The sequence below is a fragment of the Netta rufina genome (assembly GCF_964035555.1).
Source record: "Netta rufina genome assembly, chromosome: 1".
NCBI lineage: Eukaryota > Metazoa > Chordata > Aves > Anseriformes > Anatidae > Netta > Netta rufina.
This window is the reverse complement of record NC_140123.1, coordinates 183211339-183229563: the sequence shown is the minus strand read 5'-3', so window position 1 is coordinate 183229563 and position 18225 is coordinate 183211339. Positions and strand designations below refer to the sequence as shown.

Here is an 18225-nt window from a genome sequence, read left to right as displayed (position 1 = left end):
AGCTGGTGGTAACTTAGAAGGCCAAATGATGATCTAATATTTATCTGAAAATAGATCATAGGTTCATGAAATTGTAGGTGAGGAATTGAGAATCTAAAATTTTGTAGAATCTAATTGAGCATTTTGTAGAATCTAATTGAGAATCTAAAATTTGCAGTAAGAAGTTCAGACTGGTGGGAACTTCCCAGTAGCTGCACTCTAATTAAGAGACTGGTCTGACTGGAATTTTCAGATTGACTTCCTTAGCTTAAAGTCATTTATGCTGTCATTACACAGTTCCCACAGCTTTGGAGGAGTATCATTCAGAACAAATTCTGGCTTTTTGGTTTGATTAAAACTTGAGAAAAAAAAATACTATGTTGTAAATACATTCAAAATATTGCTGACAGTAACTTTAGAATGAAATTGCTCTCTAATATCCCTGTTTAATAACCTATTCCAGAATTATACATTGTAGAATATATTATGTATTTGAGATTATGTATTTATTTTGTATTATAAGTTTTAGCTTTTTTTCTGCCATTTAAATTCCTTTTGAAAGTTGTCTGGAAACTTCTCTTCCATTCATGAGTCTGTAGTAATGAAGATATAACTGACATAACATATTTGCAACATTATCACTGCACATAGTTATATGAGCAATATAATTATTTTACCAGAATGCAGGAACAAATATCATTGAAATAATTGTTTTAGATAATTATTTATTGCTCTATTATTCTACAAATCAGCATAGCACATGTATCAGTCAGGTGAGAGATGCTGTTTTTTATTAACCTTTCCTGTCAGGTGATCTGACTTACTTCTTTGTATCAGACACTACTCTGTGATATAAAATTTAAGAAAGAGTTATTTCCACATGACATACACTGACATTACATATGGTCTGTCATGGCCTGGCATTATTTCTCTACGGAGAGTGCCAGTACTATTAACTGTGAGGATGGGGGCACACCACCTGCATGTGTTATGTCCTTCTGTCACTTGCATTGTCCATCTGTTACTTGCATGAAGCTAGCATTCACCTAATTTTTGTCTTATGGAATATAAACCCTCACAAAATCAAAGGCACTTAGGACTGCAAAATTAATTTAAAATGTAATAGTAACCAATCTAATTCTCTCTTTGCTCAGTTACTGAATTGGATACCACAAGGTTAATTTTGCTATACTGTCTGAGGGTGGATTTTAATTCTTAATGCCCTATTCTGTATGGGCAGGACTATGTGTAAATGTGCATATGTATGTGGCTAATAAGGTTTTTACTTGCAATTTTGTAGCAGGATACATAAGGTTTAAAGACAGAGGTAACTTTTTTACATATTCAATGTTAATGTGTTTATTTCACTACAGTAGTATAATTTCAATTATTACAGTATTGCATTTGATTCTGACCCAGTAACAGAGTCCCCATGGCCCCGCACTCCTGATGTTTTGCCCAAATAGGACATTCATCACAGACAGCTCCCTTTGAATGGCCCACATCCTGTTAAACGTCAATACAGATGGGTTGGCAGTTCCACACCATACCATTTTGTCAGGGTCCCTGAGCCCATCTCACACCCCTGGGTTAGCAGCATGGTGGCAGCCCCTTGGAAGGCTGGTGGTTTTCATGAAGGCAGCAGTGCTTCATGGGTTTGGCACAATTAGCACACTCCACAGCTTTTCATTTCAATAACGACATAGAGTTCACCCTACAAAGAATCTTTTAGCATACTTACTGTCACAAACATGTTTTAATTTCATCCCATCCTAAATTAGATTTTGTGTGCTTTGTCTTTTTGTAATGTATAGGATTATTTTTTCCACTTCATGCATAAATGATAAGAGAAGAGGTAAGTGAAAAATGCATGTGAAATGCTATGTTAAATGTTGTGTATGGCTTGCCCTTGGAGAAAGAGTCAGAAAAGACCAGTCAGTTTATCTTTGCATGTTTCTTTTATGGAGTAAACTGGGGACAAATTGGCAGGGGAAGTGTTTTGGTAGGTATGACTTCCACTGCTCAGTCTCCACTGGGGTCAGTGCAACTTCTCTTCCTTTACCAGATGGAGAGCTCCTCTGGTAATGTTAGAAGATTGCCAAAACTGCCATCTGCTTCTCTTCAAAGTTTATTCCAAAATTGAAAAGCTTTATGATTCTGGTGAGAGAAGTGAACAGAACCATAAATACAGAACTAGTAGCTGTTGTTCAGCAAATCAGTGGCTTAGAAGTTACTATTTTTATCAACAGTTCCTCCATTTGTGATTTTGAACTCTGAGACTTTAAGCTCACTTAAATTTTATATCATTTGAAGTTAAAAATTCTAAGTGGAATGCCCAATGCCATTGACCAAGTAGAAGCAAATACAAAATTTAGTGAAGTTTGTACTAGTACTGGCATGGAGAACTCTACCTGAGGAAGTGCTCTCCTCATACCTATCCAGTGTCTCTTCTAAAACTGAATGTTTGTGGCCCTCTCACCCTTTTCATCTGCTCCCAGGTCTTAGCTTCAAAGAGCAAACTGAATTCCATTGCACTTAGACAATGAAATTATTCCTCATAGGTTAAGGGCTGTAGGCTGCTAAGAGATACCATTTTACAGGGTCACAAGATGTCATTTTAAGGATCTTTCAGTCAAGCCATTTAGAAACAAATTCTGAATAAAGAATGCATTCAAACAAAATTGGGCTTGTTATGCAAACAACACAACCTAGACTAGGATTAAATACAACAAATATTACCATTAGCCGAGGATATGTGCTAGAATAAGATCTCTAAAAATATTATGGTTGCTTTTCTTTCATTGATTAAAAAAAAAAAAAAAGAGAGAGGGAACCAATATTTTGCATAAATGAAGCTTTTCCTTTATTTTGTATACTGAGAAGGAATGGATCCTCTTTAAAACAGAAAACACCAATTCCTAGATTAGTATTGTATGATTAAGTTAAGAAAGTAATCATATGTCAAGTAGAATTTTATTGCTGTTATTGAATATGAGTGTACAATTTAATCTCAAATGCTGCATTCATTTTTAATTGAGCTGTATGTATTCTGCTTAATGGAAGGCTTGGGTTTTTTTCTTGCACACTCAATAAATTTTAATTGAACACCTGATTCCTGCCACCAACACGTTAACATCTGGGTGCTATCTATCTTTTATGCATATAGATACACTGGCTATAATTCTGCAGAAAAGCAGATAATAGGAAAACAAAAAGACAACATTATGGAACACTTTCAGCCATAATTTTTTATTATATCTTGAGAAGCATTTAATTATCTTATTTCATTTAATTAGCCCCACTACTTAGGTCAATTGTTTTTTATTGACATGGCATATTAGCAGCTTTGCTAATTGGAACAAAATAGCATGTGACTATACTGTCTTGTACAAAGCAATTATTATTTTTTTTCTGCTTTCCCAAGACTTTTATTTATTTCACAGTCTTTTCAATAATGTATAAAATATTTTGGCATGGAATGGCTTGATTTACAATTTAGGATTTCACTTTTCACAGTTTTATTCCTAAGTTAAAGACAAAAAGACAAAAAGGGTTCTAAAAAGAAAGTGTTTACTTCATAGCATTAGATTTTAAAAACAGAAAACAGCACTCTACCTTTGTAGTTTTTAGAAATTTTAGTATTTCTTTGGAAAGAGAAGTGCATTTTTAAGCATTCTTTATCATTAAGTCTTTAAGTATAATTTGTCAGCATTTAGAAATTCAGTTCTAGAAGAAAAACAGCAGCGTTGTGTCACTCCAGCTGTTGTACTTCTGTGGTTTTGGTATCTATTCCGTACCAATCTGTTTGAAATCCATGATTTAACAAAGCTGATAATTCTAACAGAGCAGACATGAGCTGAAATTCTATAAATGTTTTAGTGCGTAACATTAATTTCAAGTTAAGTGATAACAGAGATAATTTTAAGGTGATGTTATGGAAATGCAGTTGATCTGAAATGATTTCTGCATGAGACAATTTCTTTTAATAACTTATTATACTTCTCCTTAATTTCAGATTCTTCTACTCAAAACCATTTTTTTAACGCTTTTGAAGACGTGATATATTTTTGACTCAGTAATTCCTCAAGATGTTTTTGGTATCTCCATAACAGAAAAAAAATAGTTTCACCAGTTTCACACATTTTCTGTTTCTCAAATTCTGATACTTTCGCAAATTGTTTCCATGCCTTCTGAGTTGTTGGATAATGTTTATAATATATGTGTTCAATTGCATTGGCACTTCAACAGATTAAGTAACTCGTCATTATGCAATGAATGTTCTGCCCCTAATTTGAGAGTAAGTGTACTATTAATATGTATGACTCTGTGTTCCCATAAATCCATGATCTGTGGAATAATAAGGCTTTATATTTATTTAAAATACTCATTTTAAAACTATCTCAAATACAAGTTTTACGGTCTTTGCCCTGAAGTTTAATTTAACCTCTTTTTTTATGGTTTCAGAGTTGCATTTTCTTTCCTGTTCAGGTCAGTCACAGGTAGCAGGTAGCAGGGATGAATGTGAGCTGGACTTCCATAGCCTGAGCCACTGCATTATACATATCCTGACATCCACAGGAGGGCAGCATGGTTAAATTAAGGGAGAAGATGGGAATATGATTCGACTACACTTTTGATTGTTTGGTGTTTGTGAAAGCTTTTATAATTTAGGACAGTGCACAATTACTTCCTAGCCAATACATATAAAGCAATTGCACACTAATTGTAGAAGTTTCCATTTGTAGTTTCTTAGTGGAAGTTTTTCTCACAGTGGAAGTTTTTCTCTATATATACATACAGACAATTTTAGAAGAAGATTTTAAAATATCTAATGTGGAAATTATTAAAGCCTAATACGAAATTTAGCTCCACAAATTCCAATAAAATTTGTTTTTAGTATTCTAGTAAACCAGAATAGTGATTTACTAGAGGGAGGGTGCGGGTAGCTATTTACAGTTAAGTACCTTTAAAAGATACTGGACCTACTCTGTTCTCTTGACTGCACTGTAGCAGGAAATGGGTCCTTTTATGTTATGTGTAAATATTTATACACACATATATATGTAAAGTGATGTTTGGGGAAAAAAAGATTGAAAATCTCAATCTATGATTTGAGAAGTTATCACTGAGTGATACTAAAGCTATTAATTATATTTTCATTCAATTTAAATAGATCACCAAAACACTTGTATAAGGCATTTTACCATTTACATTATATACAAATTAAAAATATATATTTTAAAGTATTTTCAAAAACATTCTAAAAGTGAGGAGAAGTGACTAAAACTTCCTATCACATCCAATTAATTCATCACTGTTACCATATATGTTTCCACATAGATTTTATGGATTTTTTAAACTTATTTTAATGTATCAGCAGTGTTACAGTTGAATATCACTTCAGATTGCTGTTTTGGGGAGACAGTTTGGGCAGAGCAATTCCATGCTGCAGGAATGGCTGACCCTAGTAGATGGATCTGATGCTCCCTCACAAGTGGTAAATTCTGTGTTCCTGAAGTGCTGCTTCTACAGCTCCTAATGTGAATTGGCTCCAGATTAGTAAATCTAATGCAGGGTTAGTGCATTTGAGTGTTTTTGTTTTATACATATGTGCTATGTTAATGAACTTCTGCGAAATTCTGAGCAAATCCATGCTGTTGTTAGAGGCTTATTCCTTCTTGCATATTACATTTTGTTCTTGTCTTACAAACAAACAAAAGGCCATTTTCTAGGCATTACTGGTAGCATTTCAACATTTCTTTAGGGTTTTAGTTTTCTTCTAGTTACCTTAATCCATTTTAAAAATCCTGAATTGCATGAAGAGATGCTTAAGTAAATTTCTTAAAGGGGATATATTTCTAGTGATGCATTTCTGTTGTTTCCTGTAATAACTCTTGCAGAATTCAGTCCCAGATTGTTTCTGTGCAACATTTCCAAGGACAAATATCCAATCATGTTAATGGTCCTAATGAAAATTATTATACACTGAAAGCTGTCTCTTCCAGTGCCTAAATAATACTCATAGATGATGGTTTCAGAGCAAACCAGAAGAGCTGCTTCTAGGCACATGTAGGTGAGATGTGGAAGTCTGCTACTAGATGTAGATTTTGGAAGTATAAATGAGCCGAGAAAACAACTACAGTAATTCACTGAAAGAAAAAATTAACAAGTAATAAAGTCAGAGACACTGTTTCTAGCCAGAGAAACTTCTGGAGCCACTAATAGCATGAGTATAGGAGAAAATTGTGGGGATATACAGCTGCATGCTTGCATCCCACTTGCTGCTTCCCTCTGAATCCTGTTGAGAACAAGGTACAAGACTGAATATACTTTTTGGTGGCCATGTTTATGTTTTTCACAGAGAACGTTTCTTCAGAAGAGTCTAAGTGACATGGAATCAGAAATCTTTTTTGTTTCTTTGGCATCTTTAAAATTCTACAGTCACGTGTTCCATATAAGAATGTTTTGTTAATCAGAAGCTTTAAGAGAACTAATCATCTGGGTCATACTGTGAAAGCTTTCTTGTTCTCACTCATGAATTGTCATCAAAAAGCAGTCAGGAGCTATAAAAGTACATTTCTGACTCTAACTTGTATTGAAAGGATCACCTACATTTGTCATTCTACATTGGCAGGTTTTCCAGGGCAGAATTTCTTTTATCAAAATGTTAGATTGGCCTTATTGTGTTCATCTAATCCGGAATCAGATCTACTGTGGCCAGCAGCAAATGACTGACCTGTGTAGTAGGCATGATCTCTCTCAGTACTCTTCCATACTCCACCTGCTGGCAGGGCAAGGACTGTCCTGAGCCAGATGTGGTTTCTGTGCATGTATTAACACTCAATGCACTTCTCATTCACAAACCTTTCCAGGAATGCTTAAAACATACAATGAAATGTAACTAATTTGAATGCGTGGAAACAAGCCATAACTGTTGCTGTGCTTTATGAGAATGGAAACTGATGTCTGGCACTACTCCTACATTCCTTAGAGTTGCTAGAGATGCAGTGGAGGCAGTCCACATCTACTGATACTGAAACAAAAACTTTTTTTTTTTTCTTCTGCTGTCGTATTTTGGGTAGAAACAAGTGGTATTAATTGGTTCCAATATTTATATGAAATCTGGTAAATTAAAAGGGAATTTTCCAATGCATGAGGGTATGGAGCATTAAAACTGTAATCCAGAAGAAAATCACATCATTTCCAATTAAACTGGAAACCTATTAAGTTGAATGTTTAAAAGTGATGATTTACTGATTGTCAAACTACAGATATATGTATCATCCATAAGGATTACGAGAAAGAATAGGACCTCAAAGTTTCTGTTACTTATGTTTAGATTGCTTATACATACTGAGAGCAGAGATGGTTTCTGTGAAGAGCACTCTGCTAAAGAGGTTCCCTAATACCAGTGTTCACACATGTCATACAAAATTCTACTTAAATTTATGAAGTGTAAAAATACACTGTACTTTTTGGTTCATAGAGAATAATGTGAGTGTGTCAACATGGAAAGCTCAATTTATCAAAGGTAAAGAAACTGCATCTATTTTATTTAGACTTTTTTATTTAGACTTAACTACAGGACACTATTTGTATAGTGATACGCATAATCCATGATTCCATTTTAAGCTTAATCTAGACTTTGAGAAATACATTTTTTTTCTGCAGCTTAATAAGAGCTTTATAATTTTGCAAATTAAGGAGATACTGCTCTTTCAAGGATTGTATACAAATTCCAAAAGGGTAACTGTATTTTCCCCACTGTTTTTTAAATTGTACTCTATAACTTTTCATCTTGGACTGCTCTGTAGTTGTGCAACTGGAAAGAAATTTATTCTACAAAGTGTACCAAGTATTTTGAAATCTTTAGTCAGCATAGTCTCTGTTCATTATCAGCTAAGTTCAGTCATTGTATCCACAGAAGCTTTGTCTCATAAAACCAACTCAAGAAAGTAAATTAGTGTATGCTATTCTGAATTGAGCTTTAGAATGCGTATTTTTTGTCAGACTGCAAACAAGCATTTGCAAGTATGTTCTGAACCCTTATTCTGATAGCCACAGAAGTATTTCAGTATTCGGTGAATGTAACATTATCTACTTTGCATGACTTATAAATACAGAAATTTTCATTCATTTCATCTACTGTCAGGAAACCAACAGCAATGCCTAAATTTAGAGCACTGGCACCGTAGGGAAATTATATAGCCAATGAAGACAGAAGGGTTCTTCCAATGGGCAATTTGCAAAGATCTGAAGGTGAAATATGCTCCAAATAGGTTACACTGGATCTATACAAAATACAAAGGTAGTACGATCACTGAGAGTGGCATAGTGGAGTTGCAAAGCTGAATGTATTTCATTTGGTCTTTCTCTTTGGAACATTTTCATTTCATCTTTTTAATTCATGTACGATTTGCATGTTGGACACATGCAGTCAAAAGGCTGAACAGGTTTACAGGCTTCTGAAACACATTTTACAGTGTCTGGAGACTAGGGCTGGTGTAAGGCTTTCCTGAACGCTTCTCCTGCTGTGTTAGAACCTGAGGTTCTGAACAGCTCATTCCTCTTCACCATGGTTTCACACAGAAGCTAATATAATGATGCTAGCATACTCACTGGATATTTTGTGGGAAGTAATTAAGTGAAGTTTAAGAAGCACTACTCAAGTGTCAATCAATGTTTCTATTAAGAAAATAAAAAGAGGTAAGCTAGAATTTGTTAAACTGATTTGTTTCAAAATTTTGGTGGTGTTCTAATATAGTGTGTCTAATTGATTTATTTTGGGGGATATTAAAAAAAATCCAATTATCAATTTTAAAAAAGATAATAAAAATATCACAGCATTCTGAATGAATATCTTCTGTGTGCACAAATTGAAGGGAAGTGTTAGATTAATTCATTATCATAATTTCTGTGCTTCGTTTCAAACCACAAATACAGATGTAACATTTTTCCTCGTGTCCTTGCCAGATCAGATGTACTAATCTATAATGATGTTAAAATACCTACTAGTGGTATTACAACAAACATTAGGAAAACACCGTTGTCAGCCTTTAGGATTAGTTCTGCAGAGGTCTGTCTGTATTTTTTATGAAGTTAAAGTTACATCAGTTCAAAGGAAAGCTCTCTAGACGTGAAAAGAAATACGTAAGTAGTCAGAGATAACCAAAACAAAGAAACACTCTTAAAACAGTTCTCTGCTCTTAGGAGCCTTGGCCACTCCTACCAAAAGTGGTCTGTTTTCAACACCAGGATTCCAGCAATGAAGATGCATCAATTGACAGGTTGGTTCATTGATTTGTTTTATATCAGTGTGACACTGAGCAGGGTGTTTTGACTGATTCCATCAGTGGCAGTGTATGACCTAGCAACAGAAGTAGATTTTTCATATTAGCAGGTCCTTGGCCATTTAGGCTTTGTAGATCATAAATAATATCACTGCCTGCCTGGAAAAAGGGCCACCAGTTTTTCTATCTAATTGCAGTGTCATTTGCTTCCATTGAGATGGAGAGGTGTCTGGGCTACATGCCCAGATGCTTTTGGATGCAGAGAATGAGTTGATTTAAGGCCTGGCAATACAAAGAACCATTGCTATTGCCCAACTGGATGCTTAAAGGAGAGAAGTGCAATAGAAACTTTTTCTAGTACCTCTGCCTACATTAGTATTTAAGTTCAGATTTTCACTTTTAAACCAATCTCTTAGTTGTTCCTGCTTACTGTGCTTCATTTCACCTCACAGAACAGCGTGTGTTCACAGACTGCAGTCTTTTTAGATGAAATTAAACCAAGAGATGAGATCCAGGTGTGCACCATATATGTTGCAACCATTGGTAGCTATTTGGTCCATGGGATCAGGCTAGCACTGCAGTTATGATGCATTAGCAGTTTACATTACAATTAAATTATATCAAAATCAGAGCACTTTCTGCATTTGCGTTATGTCTGAAGGATATTGTTCTTCGTTGCCTGGAATTCTTACAAGGCTAAAGGATATATATGTATATTTTTTGTCTTGACAAACATTGCTGCTTTACATACCAAAGAGATTTCATGATATGACATAAATTGCATTAATAATTCTCAAGTTGCCATTTCAATTACTTCACAGGTTCCATAAGTACTGGCATGCATATTCACAAATGCTGAAGTGCATTAAGATATTCCTGTTAAAGAATCTAGGGATAACTGATCTTCCAGCCTACATCCATTTAGACTGTAAGTGAAAACTCCTTTAGTGAGGAAAAAAAAAAAAAAAAAAAAAAAAAAGCAAATTTTCTCTTCATATTAGGAATATCTTGCTCATTGGAATAAATGGAACTGTTTACTGTGGTTGTCCTGTTTGTATTACTTGACATTCTTCAAGATTTCTATATCCTTAGCAGTCATAATTACAATAGAAGTTTAGGCTGATTTTTTTTTCATTCCATCTGTTGAAGGCTTATTTAGTTCTCTTTCTCAAGAGCACAGAAAGTACTAAAATGAATCTGAGAATGTTTACTGCTAGGTTTCTTATGACCCAGGTCATATTGTTGTCTTGAATCAGTTTTCTCTCTCATCCTCAACCGAAGGGGGGGAAAAAAAAAAAAAAAGGCTTAATCTTGTGGGGTTAAATAAAAGAAGGAATGCGGTGCAAGGAAGATTCCTTTTATGCAAGCGTGCAGGGATGACTGAAAGTGCCTGTGGGCATTTGGTCCCCATTGGTTCTCACATCGAATGCAATGATGCCCACAGATAGCCTGTATTGTTGTCAGCTAAATGGGATCATGAGTGTCTGAAAGGTGTTTGAGAATGAACTGAAAATCATTTTCACAAGTGGATGATTACTTCTGCCACATGTTAACCGAACTCTATCAGAATGGCCCAGATTTTTGAGACTGCATTAATTGCTCTTTCAACCTTGACTGAGGTTTCTCTTTAAGAAAGGCCTTTGCTGGACTAAACTGCTACACGTATTGATTTTCCTTTCTATATTTTTTTCATTGTTTGTGATAAATGAAGCCTTTTACAAGTAGAGAATTTATCATTCAAGATGTAGATAGATTGCTTCATTCCTTGGAATAAAAAGGCTGGTCTAAAAATGATCTCTGTAGAAGTAATAAGTCCTTTCTCATTTCTCCAGCGGTGAATAGCTCCAGTATTCCACACTCAATTATGTTTTTCAGCTATTCATTAGTGCTGATTTTTTTTCATCAAAAAGTAGAACCCTGCACTCTCACAGCATGGACTTCAAGCAAATAAGCTGCCATTTTCTTTCCTGTGTATGCCATCACATAATTGAAACTGATCTATAATATTTAGCAATGTGGTTTTGAATTTTTGTAATGCAAGGAAAAACACTTGGATAAATATTCAACCCTTATATATATATTTATATATTTTAAAATTTATATGTTATATATATATAAATAAAATTTATATATTTAAAAATTTAGTGATGGTCAGACTTTGTTAAGAAAATGTGTTCAATTCAGAAATTACTCAGTTTGTTTTTATCTATTCTATTTCCAGAGTAAAAAATGATACTGACTGAGTCAAGATGATACAGAAAGCATTTTTCCCCAAGTGTTTCTGTATTTTGTAGAAGAAATGCAGTTACTTGTATTTTTATTTGTTTTCCAGAAAAAAAAAAAAAAACTTTAAATATTAAATGTTTGTTGTTGTTGTTGTTTTTTGCACCATAGTGTAGGCACTGAGAGGTATAATCGGGTAAATCTGTGTCTTAAAAATGTGTCTTCATACAATTCTGATTTTTACTTTTTAATTTGGGAGTGAGGGAACAGAAATAAGGCAGTATTAAATAATGTTTAAGAGAAGTGTAGAATTGCTTTTAAGATTGTATGTCTTTGGAAAGTGATTCTGTGGTTTTTACATTTGGATATTTGGATGACCCTTAACATTACTAGAAAAATGGGTTATAAAATCTTTTCATTGGTGTAGCACTTAGTGACTCAACATGCATGATCAAGGTCCTATTTTATCTGTGCTGCAGAAAAGCAGATACAATAGTCTCAAGTTACTGAAAATTATGTGAGTAATATAGAAAGACTGAAAAAGTAAGGCAGCCAAGCATATGCATACAAACTATGCATATATACTTTCTAATATGTACAGGTACCAATACAGATGTTAAGTATACATATTTATTACAATATTAGTATATTTTTAACAGAAGTCTGACATGTACATGTATATGTATTGCTATGTACAGCAGAATACCGATCCTTCCTAACTGCTTGTTAGTCTACTCATTACAAACTCTGCAAAACATGGTCTTAAAGAAAAGTTAAAATAAATCTATGTATTAGTAAGTGATGACTACTCCAGTGCTTGGGTACAGGAAGACTATCTCAGTGTCTTTCTTCTGCCATACACTGGTATGGCAGAACTGTAGGAATTAAAAAATAATTTCAGATTCTCACAATTCTAGAAACCAAATTAAAGAGAGAAAAATAGTAGCAAATGACGTGGCTGGTTTTTAGGAATGTGGTATTAGCTGCTCCTGAATATCAGCTGTTTCTCAGTGTTGGATGGAGTGTTTTACCTAGAGGCAGGCATAGCATTTGAAGGAATGGCTGTTGTGTGATTCTTATTGCCACTGAGGGTATTTAAAATAATCTGAGCAAATTATGCTATGCATCTTTTGCATTTTTTGTTTGTTTGTTTGTTTTGGAAAGTGAACAAGGCATGTAGGTATATAGAGATACACATATGTGTAGACAGATAGCAGGCTGCAACTCTGTGTGCTTATGATTATGAGAGGCTGCTGTGCTTTGTGGCACTGACATTAACTGAGACTCGTGAAAAAGGTGCAATTCCTCATATTAAAACATTCTCAAACTTAGTTCTAGGACTTGTTTCACTTCCAAATCTGTTAACTACTTAATTTTCTGCTCTAACTATGACACTTAAGTGATATTTAATCCTGGAAACTGGCTTTTATAGACTTTTTCTTTTATAGATGCCAATTGAAATTTCTACAGTTTGAAAAACTAGCTTTCGTTAGTTTCTAGATATTGTCCAAATTTAAAAACATTCTTAGGTCCTTTCCTTCCCATTTATTTCAATGGAAAAACAAATGGAAAAGAGAAGCTCAAACAGGATTTAGAAGTCTGGGATTTTGTCTCCTTCTGGGTATGTGAGGCTTAAGTTAAAGTGAGTATTAATCTCCTCATCTTTCAGGAGTTTGAACGCTTGAAATGAGCATTGGATGTTTCTCTTGTAAATAGCTGAAATTTTCTGCATCAGAAAATACTGTCACCATTAGAGATGGCACTGGAAGAGGAACTAATAATATAAGATTATAGTTGTGTGTTTATAGTGATTTGCAAAACCAAGTGTCATAAGGCTTTGCAGTTGTATACCAAATCCCAGTGTTGTGTCATGAATGGTATCTTCTTTGTTATCTAATCTTATCTAAGACCATCGGATTTTAAACTTAGGTAGTTAATGTTCCACTGCTTTGTTTTCCAAGGAAGCTATTATTTAACTAAGTGGAAGTGAAATCACTTTCAATTTGTAGGAGGAATAAAAATATGCATTGGTCTTGTTGGCTTTTTTTTTGTTGTTGTTGTTTTGTTTTGTTTTGTATCCTTTCCTATTTTATAATTTTGAATTTACTGTAACTTGTGACAGTTCTGGCTTTACTGCAGAACCGTATGTGGTATATCTTACATAAAAACTAATTTAAAAAGCAATATTTTAGCTGAGATGAAATGTTCTTTTTAGGCCTCTTATTTAGAAGAACTTTTCCATACTAGGCTCAGTTAATAATGAAAAGGAATGAATTTAAACCTGACATTTCTAGGGCTGGATTATTCATTTTCTGCTACGTCCCTGCTAGTACATAAAGCCACCGCCGCTTATGATACTGGCATTGGTCCCGAGTAAGAGGAATTCACTCTTAGTCTATGGCTACTTTATAGTAATTTAAGACATGGTAAGATGGTGAGAACATGGTCAGGATATCTTTGTACTGTAGTATTTGAGGACTGTGTATTACTCTCAGTCGGTCTGTGCGGTCCATGGGGCAATTGTCCTCTGACATTGGTCAGAGGAAGCTATAGGTTATTCTTAGTGGCAGAATCACCATATAGAACAGATCAGGCTGAAGGCTGAGGAAGCTCAAAGACCACCCGTGGACCCTTTTTGTTTTCTCTCCCGGGTCATTTATCTTCCAGGCTGAGTGGAATCTGTCAGCCATTCCCCCTCCACCTGGAGGCAGTAGTGAAGAGATTAACAGGGGCAATAGCAAAGTGATATACTATGGGTAAAGTAAATGTTCTGACTCTTTTGAAACACAAACAAAAAGCACAACAGCTCATATTTGGTGCAACAATATGGACTTGTCGCTCTGTAAGGTAAGTTCTTCTTTATTTGGGAAATATTAGAAACTTTCAAATAAACTTTATTAATGGCCTTTCTTTGGTACCCTTTCTGACATGGTCTTTGCTCCACTTATTCCTTTTATTGAATTTAAAATAATCACAGAATTAAGAAACTTAAAAGTGTATGGCAGGATCTGGACTGATCAAAGAAAGCTACATCACATGGTAATCCATCAAACTGGATCACTGTACAGCTGTCTTTTCTGCCATAGAGGCAGAGTAACCAAGCAAGGCAGAGTTTGAGGACAGGTGTAGCAGAAGTTGAAGAAGGAAAAAGTGTCTGGGGCTTACTAACGAGGGAGCCATTAATTAATATGACACACTACCACGGTTAATGAGAAGCATTATGCTGAACACTCATGTTAGATACAAGTTTGTCCTTTGTCCGTGATATCTAAAGTGGGTAAGAATGTGCTGCAGGTCCATCCACCAACCAGCTCCAATTGTGGTCATTGTAACTTCTCCATTATATATGGCATAATAATGCTAGCATCCTCTGGAGAGTGCCTGTGAAGCCAGCATTCATTGATCTGAACAATTTGGATCTGCCTTTGACTCATCAAGTTGCACTAAATGCCTTTGAAAGAGGCCAGCCAGTCAGAAGGGACATCTCATAGGTTAACAACAGAGTAACACAACCAGAGTGCCAGAAAAAAATGTCACTATTGTGCCATAAAACTTATTGCAATTGTTTTGGTAATGAGAATGCCTCCTCTACCAGCAAATAGCAGCATCTGTAGTTTTATCTTATGACTTGTTGATACTCCTGACTACAATTGTTGGAAAATTGCCAAGATGATGAGGCGTTTTTTTGTATTCTGAGTCTTTATAGTATGTCTGGGAAATTAGGCTCTTGTTTACTCTAGAAAAAAAAAAAATTATCTTGTTTGCTGACATTTTGTTATTTGAGCATTTTTCCAAATTGACATTGTGACTGACTAGAGAAACACTAGCACATCTATAGAAACCAAGTGGAAAAAAAAAGAAAAGGTTGGGGAGTTTAACATTTCTAACATTCAATACTTTAGTGTAATCAAAACTTAAAGCTATTTATTTCAGAGGCAATTCATAAAATGTAAATGACGAGCAGATTGGTCTTAAACATGAGATCATTAGTTTCTGCTTTTTTGTTGTTTTGTTATTAAAAAGCCTAGTTTTGAATAAAAAGGAATATCTATACATTTTTTGTGGTCTGAGTAAACAGAAGAAAAAATCACTTCTTAGAAGTGACAACACTGAAAAATGTCAGGTACAGCAACTGAATACACTCATATGTATTGCAGGCTCCTAATATCACACTTATTACTAATGGAAAAAAAAATCCTTTTATTGTTTCCTTTTCAGATATTTGTACGCTCTAGGACAGAAGGTTTGGAAACGGTGGAAAAAGCGCTACTTCGTTCTTGTTCAGGTTAGTAGACTACCAGAAAATCTCATTGAAAAGTAATCTTGGGCTGTTTGTTCTCATGTATAGTATCTGGAACCATTTAGAAATCACCATCCTCAGGCTGTGTATGCAGCACGGTTTTTACATCATAGACACTTACCAGGATATACATATATATTTTAATTTACATATATATATATATATGTAGTAGACAGAAATGTCACTGAGTTTTCCATATATAAATCAGTCCTATCCCAGAGCACTGTTTCAACTGAAACTTAGAAATTTCTGAATATTGTTGTGAACTTGAAACATTCCACTGATAGCTTTCTAGCAACACTCAATTTAAAATAGTTCTATTTTTAAAGTGGATTGTACTTACTGTTTAATTTATTCTATCTCAACACAAATTTTCTGCCTTTAAAATTAAATAATTGCAAAGATTAGTTACTACTAAGCACTTTTTCATATATATATTTTTTTGAATAATGCTGTTTTTGTTTTTCTTGCACTATTAAATTGGCTAAAATCTAATTATGTAGTGGCTATAGAAAATCTAGTGAAGCAATTGTTCTTAACCACAGAAATGTGCTGGGCTGATAATTCATAACCTTGTGTCCAAACCTAGTACTGTATTTTCACATGCTGATGAATGGCAACATTAACATGAGGATTAATTAACGTGATCATTAACATGAGTATTAACACAATAATATAGGAATAAAAAAAGTAGATTTTACTTGAGTTGTCAAAACTGGGAAACGAACAATTTCTGTGAATCTTTGGAAAAATCAATATTTTCTGTTTGTGCTTGTCTTCACCTTACAGTTACAAATTTGATGTTCTTTTGAGTTAGTTCATAGAACAATGTTCTTCTGTGTTCTTTGTTTTGTTGATAGAAAAGTGTTAAAGTGTGAGTCTCTGTTAATGTTAGATGAAGCTTGAAGCCTGTTTACAAGAGTTCAAGAATGAAGGCTTCTAAAACAGCTTTACAGAAAGCCTGACCCCTTTCTTTACCATTCTGTCAGTCATATTCACCTGGTCTCTTAAGGATGTTAAAAAATAAAAATAAAAAAAAAAAGAAAAAGATCTTAGTAAACCTGAAACCTGAGAGTATTTGCACATTATTCTTGCTAAGCTTGTTGTCAATACAGTGTTCTCTCTGGCTTCAGTGGGAATTGGCTTGGATACTTAGTGAGTAATGGTTGTAAAGTTGAACAGGACTTCAGGTTGAAGTCATCTGGAAAGGCTAAGGAAATCTTTTTGTTTCAGATCTTACCAAGGTTTTTCTGAGAATAGGTCAGGTCTTCTTGTGACTTGGTTACTAAGATTTGCAAAGGTTGAGAAGATCTCTGTATAGCATCCCTGTTAAGGCATGGATGTGAAGGCAAAATAACTTAGAGTTACAGCAAAAAAAAAAAAAAAAAAAAAAAAAGACTAGAATGCTTACTTGTCCTTCACACTCTTCTTTCACACTCCTCCTCCTTTACATCTTTCCTTTTATAAAAAGAAAGACCTTGTTTTCTTCCTCCAAACCACAGCTGCCACCTGTGTTTTAAAGTACACACCTAAGAGACCCGTGGTCTTTGTGTGTGATATGGAGTCACTTGTGAGAACAGCCAAGTGAATTTTAGTTATCTTCTACTTCCTATGCTGAAATTGAAATACTGGAAGAGAATATTACAGGAATTTTCCAACTGTGATGGGATTTAGACATCTATTTCATCTTAAAGCAGCTACCAACTCAATAAAGCTGTATCAAAAGTACTGTGGTAAATCAATATTTACTGTCCAGACAGCTCTGGCTCGTTTATACATGATACACACACTGACAATAAGTTGAAGTCAATAAGTGTGAAATAAGCATTCAGTAATGAATATCAGTCTGTTGTATTGATATAACATTGACATATTGATGATTCTTCCTCTGTAGATTTTAGCTTTTAGCTTATGTTGGTAAAATACTAAGGCCATGAAACTCAGTTGTAAGACAGAAACTATCAGTATGATACACACGTGCTTTGGAAATTTAACTCAGGTGTGAAATTAGATGAATAAAGTTGATTTTTCAGGAGAATGATGTGAGTATTGTGCATCTTTGTTATTGCTACATGTATTAGAAGTTATTAGTGGTGTGTGAAAGAACAGCTCGATGTTATAGGAAGGTTACAAAGTCTAGAAATTTTAACCTCTTCATTATATTTGCTTTTCTTCCCTTTATAATCCAGTCACTTCTCTAAAAGTTTGTTCATTTCAAACTAGCAAGTGACAAGGATATTACATGTTAGGTAAGAAGCCTCAGCTGGACATGCTGTATTTTACTTCGTTTGTCATCTGTTGATAACCTTCCTTCAGTGATCTAAATACAGATTCACTTCTCTAACTTCAATTTCATTTGTTCTAATGTTTGAAAAGTCAGTCATTTGCTTAACAGATATTTTTTTTGCTAAGTACCCCAGCTGCAAGCTAGTT

General features: G+C 34.5%; 1 protein-coding gene across 6 annotated transcripts in view; it reads left to right on the top strand.

Annotated features, from left to right (window-relative positions):
- The window catches only part of CADPS2 (calcium dependent secretion activator 2), a gene marked incomplete at both ends in the record, with an annotated part of 310262 nt that overhangs the window by 175074 nt on the left and 116963 nt on the right, over positions 1-18225 (top strand). For all 6 annotated transcript variants that reach the window (XM_084296609.1, XM_084296611.1, XM_084296606.1 and 3 more), the window contains one exon: positions 15711-15777. In XM_084296609.1, the coding sequence (XP_084152735.1) occupies positions 15711-15777 (67 nt within the window). The remainder of the gene's footprint in view (positions 1-15710; positions 15778-18225) is intronic.